The sequence below is a fragment of the Hemiscyllium ocellatum genome, chromosome 23, assembly GCF_020745735.1.
Source record: "Hemiscyllium ocellatum isolate sHemOce1 chromosome 23, sHemOce1.pat.X.cur, whole genome shotgun sequence".
In the NCBI taxonomy this organism is placed as follows: Eukaryota; Metazoa; Chordata; class Chondrichthyes; order Orectolobiformes; family Hemiscylliidae; genus Hemiscyllium; species Hemiscyllium ocellatum.
Genome location: NC_083423.1, coordinates 51,334,700 through 51,348,866, shown reverse-complemented (window position 1 = coordinate 51,348,866; position 14,167 = coordinate 51,334,700). Strand labels below are relative to the sequence as shown.

Sequence of the window (14,167 nt, the reverse complement as noted above, 5' to 3'; positions counted from 1 at the left end):
ATGAAGTAGCAGCGCTAACCACTGATCCGCTGTGTTGCTCAGTTGCTGAGTAGTTAATCTGAGCGAGCAACAGCAAGGTGCCTGTAAAATATTTGTGTTCTTTAATTGTGGCAGTGTGATAAACATAGTGTGAAACCTATCTCCTTAAAACAATTACTGAAGTAATTCAGCTGTACTCAATCATAATGTTTCTGACCTTTTTCTCTCCCCAGGAGACTGAAGGTGAAAGTCAAACAATTCTAGAAAGAAAAACCTTACGAAGGGCAATGTATTCACGGGAAGCCAAAGCTCAGTTGGATGATGAGGATGAAGGTGGGCATATCTCTCTCATGGCTCATTACATCATGGTGCCACTTGCTTTCAGCTGGGTGGGTTGGAAACAGAGCAAGAGGGTGACAAGGGCTCCAGCCCCACTCAACCAAGAACATCACGACCCCTAACTTTTCGATTTTCACTAAAGAGGTACATCCCGTCCAAAGGAAGCTGAGAACAGAAGGACAATCCTGATCTAGGATGCAATGGCCACTGGTCACACAAGGTCTTCAGTGTATGTACAACAGGGACAGAAATCATAGACCGTATGTGCATCCGGTCTGAAACCTTTCCCCTTGACCTGAGCTCAGTGACCCCTCACCCTTAATTTGAGCACAGTGACTGCTCACCCTTAATCTGAGCTCAGTGACCCCTCCCCCAACCTGGGCTCAGTGAGCCCTCCCCTTAATCTGAGCTCAATGACCCATTCCCCAACCTGAGCCCAGTGACCCCTTCCCGACCTGAGCACATGACCCCTCCCCCAACCTGAGCACAGTGACCACTCCCCTGAACTGAGCACAATGATTCGTCACCTTTAATCTGAGCTCAGTGACCCCTCACTCCTAACCTGAGCTCAGTGAGCCCTTGCCCTTCATCTGAGCTCAATGACCCATTCCCTAACCTGAGCATGGTGACCCCTCACCTGACCTGAGCATAGTGACCCCTCATCCAAACTGAGCACAGTGACTCCTCGCCCATAATCTGAGCCCAATGACCCCCCTCTCCCAAACTGAGCATTGTGACCCCTCCCCCAAACTGAGGTCAATGACTCCTCACCCTTAATCTGAGTTCAGTGACCCTCACCCTTAACCTGAGCTCAGTGACCCCTCCCCCAACCTGAGCTCAGTGACCCCTTCCCCAACCTGAGCTCAGTGACCCTCACCCTTAACCTGAGCTCAGTGACCTGTCCCCCAATCTGAGCCTAGCAACCCCAGAACAGTGAGCTCCCTACAGCCTCAGGCCCCAGTTAATTAGGACCTGATCTACCCTGCCAATCCTGGGACCTAACTGGCAGACACATGTGACCCTTTTCCCATGGTCAGCTAACGTGTTCTCAAAATAGAATCAATCCCCTGTATGAATCCAATAGATTTGACACCTCTGAATGAAAATTTTGCCTAGGCTGTCAAATAGATCCAACATGTCCTCTTGCCCACATGTTGGGTGGATGTCCTGATCACACTATGAGCAGATCATTTACCAACTATCAGAATTCAAGTTGAACCCAGTTCCTCTGAAATTCTGTTCCATTATTGCCCACAGCCATTTTCCAATTGATGCTCAGCCTTTGTCTTTCCCCACTGTCCTAGCACTTTTTGGGGAACACCTGTACCTGCAAGATCCTGTACTTTGTCGCCACACACCCAGTCTGATCTCTCTGTTCTTGGTTTTCTATGCTATTATAATCTTGATGAACAGCTTCCAACATTTATTTTTCATTTAACCTACGTTTCTCATCACCCTGTTCAGAGATATTATTACACACCTCTGGGAGCAGGTGGGACCTAGTCCTCCTGGTCCAAGGACAGAGACAGCATACTGCCCAACAAGAGGGCCCCTATCAACAGGTTTCAATGCCTCACCTTTCAATTATGTATTTTGCAGCCTTCAGGACTCAACATTGAGTCCAGCAATTTCAGACAATGATCTCTGCCCCCTTTTCTTTTTATTTGGAAAGCAGTTATTGTTTACTTTCTGCATTTTTTTTTGTAATTAGATTAGATTGCTTACAGTGTGGAAACAGGCCCTTCGGCCCAACAAGGCCACACCGACCCTCTGAAGAGCAACCCACCCAGATCCATTCCCCTACATTTACCCCTTCACCTAACATTGCAGGCAATTTAGCATGGCCAATTCACCTAACCTGCACATTTTTTGGATGGTGGGAGGAAACCGGAGCACCCGGAGGAAATCCACGCAGACATGGAGAGAATGTGCAAGCTCCACACAGGCAGTTGCCTGAGGCAGGAATTGAACCCAGGTTGCTGGCGCTGTGAGGCAGCAGTGCTAATCACTGTGCCATCATGCCACCCAACATCTCTAACATCTCCTCTGGATTCAACTTTTGTTTCTTGTCCCATCTCCATCTCCTTTTGCTTTCCACAATTGTCAATTTGTCTTTTAATCTCTCCATACTTCCATGCAGTCACAGATCTTATGCACTCCATGCTGCCTCTTCCCAGCAAATGCACTTCCCTAAAACTTGTAACATCTCTAATGCGTTCTAATTCTGACAAGAATTGTTTCCCTTTCCACAGATGTTGACTGACCTACTGAGTATTTTAAGTATTTTATGTTTTAATTTCAATTTGCCTTTGTTTAAGTGACCAGTTAGCTCCTAATTGCTAGGTTTCTAATAAAATGAGTAGCAACACATAAAATTAATGTTTTTGAAGAGATTATGATCTTCAATTGTAAATATGTTGATCAATGTGTGGGTGGCACGGTGGCACAGTGGTTAGCACTGCTGCCTCACAGCACCAGAGACCCAGGTTCAATTCCTGCCTCAGGCGACTGACTGTGTGGAGTTTGCACGTTCTCCCCGGGTCTGTGTGGGTTTCCTCCGGGTGCTCTGATTTCCTCCCACAGTCCAAAAATGTGCAGGTTAGGTGAATTGGCCATGATAAATTGCCCGTAGTGTTAAGTGTAGGGGATGGGTATGGGTGAGTTACGCTTCGGCGGGTCGGTGTGGACTTGTTGAGCCGAAGGGCCTGTTTCCACACTGTAAGTAATCTAAAACAAATGTTTATGAAATTCTCCTGCTCTTTCAACACCGTCAGAAAGCTTATTTGTAATATTGTCAAATAATCCTTTTTGTTTTGCAATGGTTAGCATTTCCATCTGGTAGGAGGTGGTCTTTCATTGCTGTATAATTATAACTCCAAAGTGCCTACCTTATAATACAGAACATAAACGGTGCTAAAAAGCGAGAGTTATTGAGACTGCAACACAGGAAGCCAGCTTTGGAAAGGAACCAGCAAATTGGGCAGGATGAGTAAAGCATTGTAATTGTCAGGATTAGGGCTATGAGAAAATGAGGACTGTAGATGCTGGAGGTCAGAGTCAAAAAATGTGGCACTGGAAAAGCACAGTGGTCAGGCAGCATCTGAGGAGCAGGAGAGTTGACATTTCGAGCATAAGCTCTTCATCAGGAATTTATGGTGAACATGAAGTCACTGTTAACTGATTAAATTGACTCTGATTATTCAGGCCATTGCCATGGGAAAATCTTCACCTTCAAATCTCTTTTCGGCAATGTTTAACGTCAAAGTCATAAAGTGGGACGTTGGTGCTTGTATTCATGAAGACAAAATTGATGATAATTTTAGATACAGCAATTGATTTTCTTCTTTGTTTGTGTCCCTGAGCTCAGAAGAGGATGAAGAAGAAGATGATGAGGATAACATGTCAACAGTTATGAGGCTTCGAACAAAAATGCCGTGGCGAGCTTTCTGGAGATATCTGACCTCAGGAGGATTCCTTCTGCTGTTTTCGCTGATTATCTCCAAGTTGCTAAAACATTCTGTCATGGTGGCTATTGACTATTGGCTCGCACACTGGACAAGCTTAAAACAAACAAGTGAAACAAGTACAATAACTGACATGGTAGGAACGTGAATAATTAGAACAGTCAAAGGGTTGGATCAATTGAAAGTACCTAAAATGAGTTTGAATTTTTTTTTATTAGATAAGGATACTAAGGGGCATGGAACTAAAGGCAAGTAAGTGTATTTGAGATACAGATTGGCTATGGTGAACTGAATGGCAGCTTCAGCATAAGAACTCCTGATCTTGTGTCTCTGATAATGAAATACTCTGGAATGACTCAGTGGGTGTCATAGAATCCCGACCGTGTGGAAACAGGCCCTTCAGCCCAACAAGTCTACACCGATCATCCGAAGAGTATCACATCCAAACCCATTCCCAATTACTCTACGTTTACCCCTGACGAATGCACCTAACCTAGACATCCCTGATCACTATGGGCAATTTAACATGGCCAGTTCACCTAACCGGCACATCTTTAGTTTCCATTGCATGTGGAATTAGAAGGGTGTATGCAGCAAGGACTGCCATGAACTCAAGTCAGCATTTTCCCAAAATAGAAATTGTCATATCACCTACTTTTATTTTTAGACCAGGATAGCTTTTTCGCTAAGCTCAGCATAATTCTGGTGAAATGGATTAGCTACCTGTCACAATGAGCGTCCAAAATGAAAACCTGATTTTGAGTGATGGGAAACACCAATAAGGCACCCCACAACAATATCAAAATCTGCCACAGTAGTCATAGTCATCGTGATAGAGTTGTACAGCACGGAAACAGACCATTCAGTCCAACCAGTCCATCCCAAACTAAATGAGTCCCACCTGCCTGCTCCTGGCCAATGTCCCTCCTAACCTTCCCCATTCATGTACTTATCCAAATGTCTTTTAAACATTGTGACTGTGCCCACATCCACCTCTTCCTCAGTTCAAAGCATTTAGCTCAGGAATGAGCAGATGGACACTTCTGATGTACCACATGCTCCAGAACCCTTCAGGAAAGAATGAGGAGATGGGTGAGCTGTAGGCATTCAGGGAGTAATCTTTCAATTTACTGTTAATATTATACATGGATATTGTCCTTTTTCTCTCCTCAAACTGGGACTGTAACATCTTGGTAAGGTTAAAATATATTATTTGGTCAGAAAAACGTGAACTAAATGGTAGAATTTTAAGGAGAATTTAAGGAAAGAGACTCTCGTGGTGAAGTAACAGTCCTTGCCTGTGGGTCAGGAGCTCAGGATCAAGTCCCACTTCAGGACCTGAGGGCTACAGAAGGTGCATCCATAACACAACCAAACAAGTTCAGTATCAAACTGCAAATCCTCCACCACCTTCTCATTCCATACACGCACTACCTTCTGGATGAAAAAGTTGCCCTAAAGTCCCTTTTAAATCTTTCCCCACTCACTTTAAATCTACGACATCTTGTTTTGGACTCCCCTACCCTGGGGATAAGACCTTGGTTATTTACCCTATCCATGCCCCTCATGATTTTATAAACCTCTATAAGGTCACCCCTTCAGCCTCCCACACTCCAAGGAAAATAGCCCCATCCCTGTTCAGCCTCACCCTGTAGCTCAAACCCTCCAAACCTGGCAACATCCTTGTAAATCTTTTCTGGACCCTTTCAAGCTTCACAACATCTTTCCTATAGCAAGGAGACCAGAATTGAAGGCAGTATTCCAAAAGTGGTCTAACATGAGAGCCATAACATGACCTCCCAGCCCTTATACAGGGTCGTTCTGCATACCGTGCATTACGTTAACGTGATTGACAAATTGGGTACACTGTTTCTAAAAAGAGTGAACTGTTAAAGCATGTGTGGGTTGTAATGCGATTGCATCGACAACACATCAAACACTGTTTCTCAAGTGTGATTTTCCTATAATGTGGGTTTGCACAAGAACACAGTTATAGAATTGCTGTCTGTACTCAATGCGCTGACCAATAAAGGCAAGCATACCAAATGCCTTCTTCACTACCTGGTCTACCTGCAGTTCCATTATCAAGGAACTATGTGTTCACCAGAGGGTGTATAATGCTTCAGTGATAATTCTTACTTGCTGTAACCAAGGTAGTAATGTGTACTTTATCTTAAATTGAGACTCCTGTGACACAAGCAGGTATCTCAGATGTAAGGTAACTAGCGCTAAGTAACATGTACTAATCCCATTTACCTTTCATCAAGACTGAGCCTATCTCCTGCTGATGAGTTCATGTGGACATTGTTCTCCACCTAGGAGAAAGTGAGGACTGCAGTTCAGATTCGAGAGTGTGGTGCTAGAAAAGCGCAGCAGGTCAGGCAGCATCTGAGGAGCAGGAGAGTTGACATTTCAGGCATAAGCTCTTCGGGCTTATGTCCAAAACATCAATTCTCCTGCTCCTCGGATGCTGCCTGACCTGCTGTGCTTTTCCAGCACTACACACTCGACACTGTTCTCTACCTGGTATCTGCAACTTCGACTGATTTAGCAGAAAGGATTGGTGGCACAAAATCTACCAAAGGCATCACAGATGGGTCTAACAGAAACCAAGGCAGCAGGAGGACCCACTCGCATCTCAGACAATATCGCCTCCACATAACAGGGAGGATTGACTGAAAGCCAGCTAGTGCCTTAATCTTCTGAGTTTTTCTGAATGAAGTTGAGAAGGATTTCCCTCCTATGCTAATACTTGGCTTTAATTATTCTCAGTGGTGTCCTCTCTGTGCACATCCACATTTGTAACTGAAATATTGCACCACATTGAGGGTCGAATTTCATCTCGGAAAGGTTGTGGCCTATAGACAATATTGTACAGGTTACTGTTTATGTGTCGCTCTGACATTTAGTTTCACTGCTGAACTGAATATTGGACAGGCACATAGCAGTTGGCCAATGTGATACTCTCTGGCCTGGGCCACCTTTACAAGAAGAGGTTCCAGCTTTAACCTCAGAATGGGCGGCACGGTGGCACAGTGGTTAGCATTGCTGCCTCACAGCACCAGAGACCCGGGTTCAATTCCTGCCTCAGGCGACTGACTGTGTGGAGTTTGCACATTCTCCCCGTGTCTGCGTGGGTTTCCTCCGGGTGCTCCGGTTTCCTCCCACAGTCCAAAGATGTACAGTCCAAAGAGGTGAATTGACCGTGCTAAATTGCCCATGGTGTTAGGTGAAGGGGTAAGTGTTTGGGTGGGTTGCGCTTCAGCGGGTTGGTGTGGACTTGTTGGGCCAAAGGGCCTGTTTCCACACTGTAAGTAATCTAATCTAAAAAAAAGATTGCGCACACATCACATTGGGGGAACTTCCTGACACGCCAGGGCTACATATTTGCTTGAGAAAGGTAAAATAAATGGACGGGAAGATTGTGAGCCTTATACCCAATAGTTCCCTCAAAGTGCATCCCATGTGCTTGGCATCACTTGGCAACAGCTATATCAAACCACCCTGGGAATTAGCACAGCAGTAATGTGGAAGATAACTGAGGCTAATGTTTTTCAGTGGCTGCCATCCCTCGGAACTTGTTCGGCAGTCTGATGACCTTCAGATCAGAGTTGAATTTCCCAGAGGTTTTTTTTCTTGATTTAGCCTCAGATTTCCTGTTTGGCTTTTTGCCTCTCCCGAGGGATTGTGGGAGTGGGAATAGTGGGGCCTGATGATGAATCTGGGGGCACATCAATGTTCAAGTGGGCAGGATCAGTGGAGCATTAGGGCTTTTCCAGGCACTTTCAATAAGCCAGGAATAATTAGACCATTTTTTGCTGTCCTTTTAACCTCAAAAAGGCAGCAATGTTCAGATGATTTGCAGATGTTTGTGTTACTATGTGTGGGTATACATGTGGAGGAAGTTCTGAAACCAGGGGGCCATCAGAATAAGCTAGTCACGAATAAATGAAGTAGGGAGTTAAGAACACGCTATCAGTTTTGTATGGTGAAAGATTGCCATCTATAACAAATTATAGTTTATATTTTAACAGAAATATTAATCAATAGAATAGTTCAAGGAAAAGTTTGAAAAGAGAGAGCTTAGTGATGTTACATATATCTGGCAGCCAATCCAATCTTTTAAAATCATCTTTGGTAGATTAAGGATTTTATTGTGATGTTATCATAGAATTATAGAATCCCTACAGTGTAGAAGCAGACCATTTGGCCCAACAAGTCCACACTGACCCTCTGAAGAGTAACCCACCCAGATCCATTACCCTACCCTAATATTCCATATTTACCCCTGACTCATGCACTGAACCTACACATCCCTGGGCACCATGGGCAATTTAGCATGGCCAATTCCCCTAACCTCCGTATCTTTGGACTGTGGATAGGAAGCTGGAACACCAGGAGGAAACCCATGCAGACATGGGGAGAATGTGCAAACTCCATACAGACAGTTGCCCAAGACTGGAATTGAACCGGGTCCCTGTCGCTGTGAGGCGGCAGTGCTAACCACTGAGCCACCATGCCATCCCATGATGTTATGATTTGTCACCTCAGAAGTTAATTCTTCCATTGATTTATTCAGGTTGTCACATTCATTAGTCAGATTAAGTTATTGAATGGAACAAAAAAATTCTGCATTTTATCCCTACCGTCCACGTCAATTCACAAACTCTTTCTATCTGTGTTCCTTAGAGTGACCAAAATTACTACAAAATGTGGTACAGCATCTTGTGCAGTGTTGGGATTGTACTGTGCCTCATCACGTCCCTAACTGTGGAGTGGATGGGCTTAACAGCTGCTAAAAATCTTCACCATAATCTTCTCAACAAGATCATCCTAGCACCTGTGAGGTAAGCTGATAATCAGTTTTAAACTGTATCAACAAAATTTCACTCGTGGAGCTTTGACAACAATTGGTGACATTATTATGACACCTTTAACAGATGAATCCATCACCAAGGCAAATCCAAGCCAAACTTTAAGAGATTGATGCTGACGTCCAAGAATCTGTCAACTTTACAGACTCTCAGCTTCGTGCAATGTTTGAAAATACAAATTACATCAAAACTAGATCTCTTCAGTGGAAAACTTTTCTCTGTCCACTTTGCTTCTAAACCTAGACTTTGTTGATTTATCCATCAACCACAGTCAACCCCTAAAACCTATCAGTCAGAGTCTCTGTTCATTTACTACTTAATTAACAGAAAAAAACTCAGTTAAAGGTCCTCTTAATTTCTGGCATAGGCTTTGACAGTTGTATCAAGTTTGATATCCTTAAAGCACTGGAACACAGTGACAAGCATTGAACTCCCCATGTCATTGTTGAAAATCTTGGGGCTGGAATTTACCAGAAATTAGTGAGTTTTCCAGGGGGTGGTGTCTCCCCAGAAGGCCAAACAGGTTTGCTCACACTATGTTCCCAAATTCACCTCATTTTTATGCACCTCGCCCCTATGTGCCTCACTTGTTGCGTTATCCTACTCACCGTCAGTGTAAGTATTAGTTACTCCCACTATACCCAGGATATCAATGCTACTACTAAAGTGCCTCGTGCAAAGTGGGACAAAACCACAAATCAGGCACAAGAGTTACATGACTGACAATTCATTGCACGTACTGGTCATGCTAAATTGCCCAGAGTGTTCAGGAATGTATAGGTTAGGTGAATTAGCCATGGGAAATGCATGAATACAGGGATAGAGTAGGGAGATGTGTCTGGGTCAGTGTGGACTTATTGGGATGCTTTTCGGAGGGTCAGTGTGGACTTATTGGGCCGAATGGCCTGTTTCCATCCTGTGGGGATTCTGTGATCTGTCACTATTTAATAGCTGAACACATAGCTTGCCCATCCTTAGCCTCAGCCTGTTCATACCGCTGCCTAAATGGGGGTCCTCTTTCCCCAATACCCAGTGTAGCCCAGTGTGACAGTCACATACATTTAATGTCTTCAAAAGCAGTGTGATCAGCCTAACCCACCCACTCCAGGTGTGGTCACAGTAACTTTCCCCTTGCAGTCCGCAATTATGAGCTCCATTCCGTCTAATTCTATCTGTTTCTGCTCAGGCCTCCAAGGTCTGTATGCAGCGGCAACTTCTGAAAGTAGAAGTCAATTCTGGGGACTGTGTTGGAACTCTGAGCGACATACACAGAGCCTTGGAGCAGCTGTGCACTTTAAAATGACATCTTGTCTGCGAGTCTGTTGTATGTTGTGTTGGCAGACTGAATCTGAGGCTCAGTCTCGTATCCACGGGATCTCTCTGCTCCCCTGAGCCTCCATGCTTCATTATTCATGGCACTCGCTGCCAAGCACATCAGTACAGAGCCTCCACAGCTTCCCATACACTAGTGTGACTTGTGTCTTCAGCTTTCAATCTCAGCCCCAGACTACTAGTTGAATTCTGCCAACACTGTGCTGCCATTGAGTGCACAACACGGGTGACTGTGGATAACCCCCTACTCTCAGATAGTATCTCATATCCTCCAATCACTATTTCCTCATCACCATACGTCTTGATATTTGCCTCCCTTTACAATTAGTGTCACCCCCCCCCCCCCATATCCCGGCAGGCTGCCTCCAATCCCCATAGCTGACCTCTGCCAGTTCTCTACCACGTTAGTGGCTCCTGGTAATGCTTTTTTACTTTCATTGAGTTGACCATCAAGACTGACCATGGCACAACCCCTGACCAACTTTGACTTACAGCCCTGACTGGTGGCTGACCAGACCCATGACTGAGCCACGTGCAAGTCCCAGATTGAATTACTGCCACTCCCCTTTTGTTGCCTGCAGGACTGACTTTGGCCTGCTCCCTGTACTGTTGGGATACAGACCCCCTGACCACGTCTGCGCCAGGTGGCTGACTGACCATCTCCAAACCCCTGGACTAAAATCAGAAAGGGCCTTTGACTGTGCCAGTATCCCCCAACTGAAGGTTGTCTCCCTTGATTTGACTGAGGACTAGCCCTCTTAGTCTTGGAATCATGGCCATTTGGTTGAAGTCTGAAGTGCTGAGAGGTGGTGCAGATGTTATCACAGCAAGGTAGTGTATGGCAATGTATCACCCCATTAACTGGTGACTGCTGACAACCATGACAAGCCGACTGGCTTTGAATATGCAGTAAACAACAAGACAAGACCAAAGGACTGTGATTGTTTAAGGTCTAGCAAAAGGGCCATAAAGCCAAGGCAATACTGGGAAGCTGTAAGCATCTCAATAAGTGAGTAAATGCTAAGGTAGCAATTGAGCAACTGATCATATCTGAGATGATGCTGCAGCAGCTACATTCCAGTGAAAGGTGCTATGTACACCAAAATATTATTTTTATTGTTCATCAGTTTGTTTTTAAGGGGATAATATTTGCCATCTACTGTTAGAACACACAAGGCTGAACAACTGCCCAAAATTGGCCCCAATCAGATATTATTATTGTGCAATTTTCTTACATCTGCTTTTTGTGTTTACTCCAGTGCCATGTTGTCTATATTGTGATTTTATTGAACTAGTTGCAAGTTAGACACTGCCAGTCAATGTTCTCATGGTACAGTTCACATGACCACACCAAGGTAGGAGGCTCACCAATACAGCATCGCATTTTATCCCACTCATTTCCCTTTCAAACATTCACAGTTCATTATTCCCATTGGTCTCAACACAAGCACTACACATCCAGTCTTTAAATCAGATCAATCTCTTAATAGTACAGGTGGACTTTGTCATCGGCTGTTCATTTGGGTGATGTTTCTCCCCAAGGAGTGTCATTGCTTTGTCATTTGTTGTAGTCACATGACCTGTTGTTTCATGATGGTTGATCTTTAGTAGTCTGTGCAGATGGTGAGCTCAAATTCTCCTGACTGGCTGCCTGTGGTTAAGAAACGGCTTTTCCAGTTATTTGCACGTGCCTGCTTTTGCAGGAGTATATCTGTCCATACACTTCTACTGTGTACGATAGAAATGATAACTGTTCCATGTAGGTCATTAGTTGCTTTTGTTGATTCTTGTTGAAAGCTTGTACCCTCTGTAGCTCTCCATTGCTTAATCGATACAAGTTGGATAGTGTAAAATTGGTGAAAGTGGATGAGCAACCAAGTTTTCATCTCACCTTTTGTCTTCAATGCAAACAAAAGTGATAGGAGAGTTAAAGCATAGCTATCAACTATCTTACATTACCGTACAAAGTCAAGGTAACGTCCTTGTGGTGGAAACTGGCAGTAGACCACAAGTCTGGGGAAAACCCACCCAACTCTCTTTCCATCTACTTCTGCACCACTAGTTGCCCATCCAAGGCAAAAATGGTTCCCTGGCTTTAAGCTTTTTTGAATGTTCTTTCACGCAGCATGAGTGTCACTGACTAGACAGGATTTGTCTCTAATTCTCTGAGAAGATGATGTTGGTGAACAGCTGTCTTGAACTATTGTAGTCCAAAGGGAGTAGGTGCACTCAGAGTACTGCAGAGTTGACCCACTGACACCAAAGGAATACTGATCCTGTTTTAAATCAGGTTGCTGTGAGACTTGAAGGGGAACTTACAGATGGTAGTGCCCCTGTGTATCTGCTGCCCTTGTCTTTCAAGATGGTAGAGGTTGTGGGTCTGGCACTAAAATATTATTTTCTGTGGCTTAGTATGTCATTCCATTCTAATGACATGTGTGACTGACCACAGTAAGAATGGTTTCATTAAACTTATTCGGATGCTTCTGGAACTGACATCATAGACCTAACTTTTGGAGTAGTTTGAGTGTTAATCCACTGGATTTTTCATTTTGTAACTGTTGTTGCTGTGATTCAGGCTTCTATGTATTTTGAACTGTAAACTAGTCAATTCATTGATGCTACTGAGCTTCACATTGTATATTGTTCTTTATTTTTCAGGTTCTTTGACTCAACACCTTTAGGTCAAATTCTCAACCGTTTCTCTGCTGACACAAATATAATAGATCAGGTATGAATGTTAACTATCCCCTCTGCTGGTGAGTATTGTGATGATTTATATCAAATGGCTTGGTTATAGTTGGTTATAGATGAAATTATACGGTGGTCGAATTAAGTATTTTATCGTGTTAAGGATTTGATAAGGTAGATAGAGAGAAACTATTTCCTCTGATGGGAAAGAACAAGGGGCAAAGCAAAGATATTGTAAATAGTTGTGAAACAGATCAGACATGATTTTACTGAATGGTGACAATGGTTGGAGGAACTGAATGGTCAAATCCAGTTCCTATCAAACTATAAAGGTATTTGGGAAGCCCCTATGGCCTTAGTAAAATGGAACATACAGTTGAACAATGGGCAGTTCAACAAATTCCTTTTAGGAATCAGGCAAGTTGAAATCAGCTAAAATCTTCAATAATTATATGAGCATCAGTTAGATCAAAATTATTTTGTATCTTGAATGTTGCCTGTCTATTGATAGTATTCAAATCATCTAAACATACAGGGCAAATTAATATGATTAGGTCAAAATATTCAAGAGCTCAGTGTAAGTGAAAATATGGAGCTTGGACCTTCCCATCTATTTTTGTGCCATTCACAAACTTGCTGATAGTACGTTCACTTCCATTATCCAAATCATGAATGAGTATTTTATACAATTGTAACCCCAACACTGATCCTGATGTCACTCCACTTATTACAGGTTGCCATTATGAAAATGCCCCCTTTTATCTCAATCATGTCTCCTATTAGTTCTTGACCCATTCCAATATGCTACAAACAACACTGAAGATTCTTCTCTCATTAAGTAGCCTCGTGCAGTGTTATTGAATGCTTTTTGTGAAATCCAAATATATTGCACCTTCTGGTTCCCATTTTTCTGCCCTGCTCGTCAAGGAAGTGTAATGCGTTTGTCAGGCGAAGTTCCCCTTTCATAAAGCCAGGCTGACTCCATCTCATTGTATTATGCACTTTTAAATGCTCTGCTGTTCCATCTTTCATAACATTTTCCTAATGAGAAATGTTAAGTCTATAGCTAGTCTATAGCTACCTCGAGAAAAATGCTGATTTTGGGAGAGTCAAAAGAGTTTTGTGGCATCCTCTTGTTTAGCCGGAATGTTGGCCATGGGAAGGATGATCACATAGTGGTGCAACAGGCCGAATCAACAATAGATTGTTTATACATTCTTCCAATGCACCTGATGGCAGGCAGTAAGAGTGGAGAGTTTCCTGATCAGCCACGCTGCAGAAGGTAGCGGCAAACCCACTGCAATGCTTCCCCCTACCCCTGCAAACATAGACCAATCCAATTTAAATCCAAGCCCAATCTTCAAGACAGCTGAAAAGGTAAACTTATCAAAAGTAGATCATACGGTTTGAAATACAGCATTAGAAATGTTAAAACTCAGAGACGATTTCAACTGGCCTGCAATAGAACAGATATGAAGGTTAAATAAA

At 43.5% G+C, this 14,167-nt stretch overlaps 1 protein-coding gene across 1 annotated transcript in view; it reads left to right on the top strand.

The window, feature by feature from the left end:
- The window catches only part of abcc9 (ATP-binding cassette, sub-family C (CFTR/MRP), member 9), a 196,065-nt gene that overhangs the window by 138,732 nt on the left and 43,166 nt on the right, over positions 1–14,167 (top strand). Inside the window, exons 25-28 of the mRNA XM_060843242.1 lie at positions 213–312; positions 3,686–3,918; positions 8,472–8,629; positions 12,650–12,719. Of these exons, the coding sequence (XP_060699225.1) occupies positions 213–312; positions 3,686–3,918; positions 8,472–8,629; positions 12,650–12,719 (561 nt within the window). The remainder of the gene's footprint in view (positions 1–212; positions 313–3,685; positions 3,919–8,471; positions 8,630–12,649; positions 12,720–14,167) is intronic.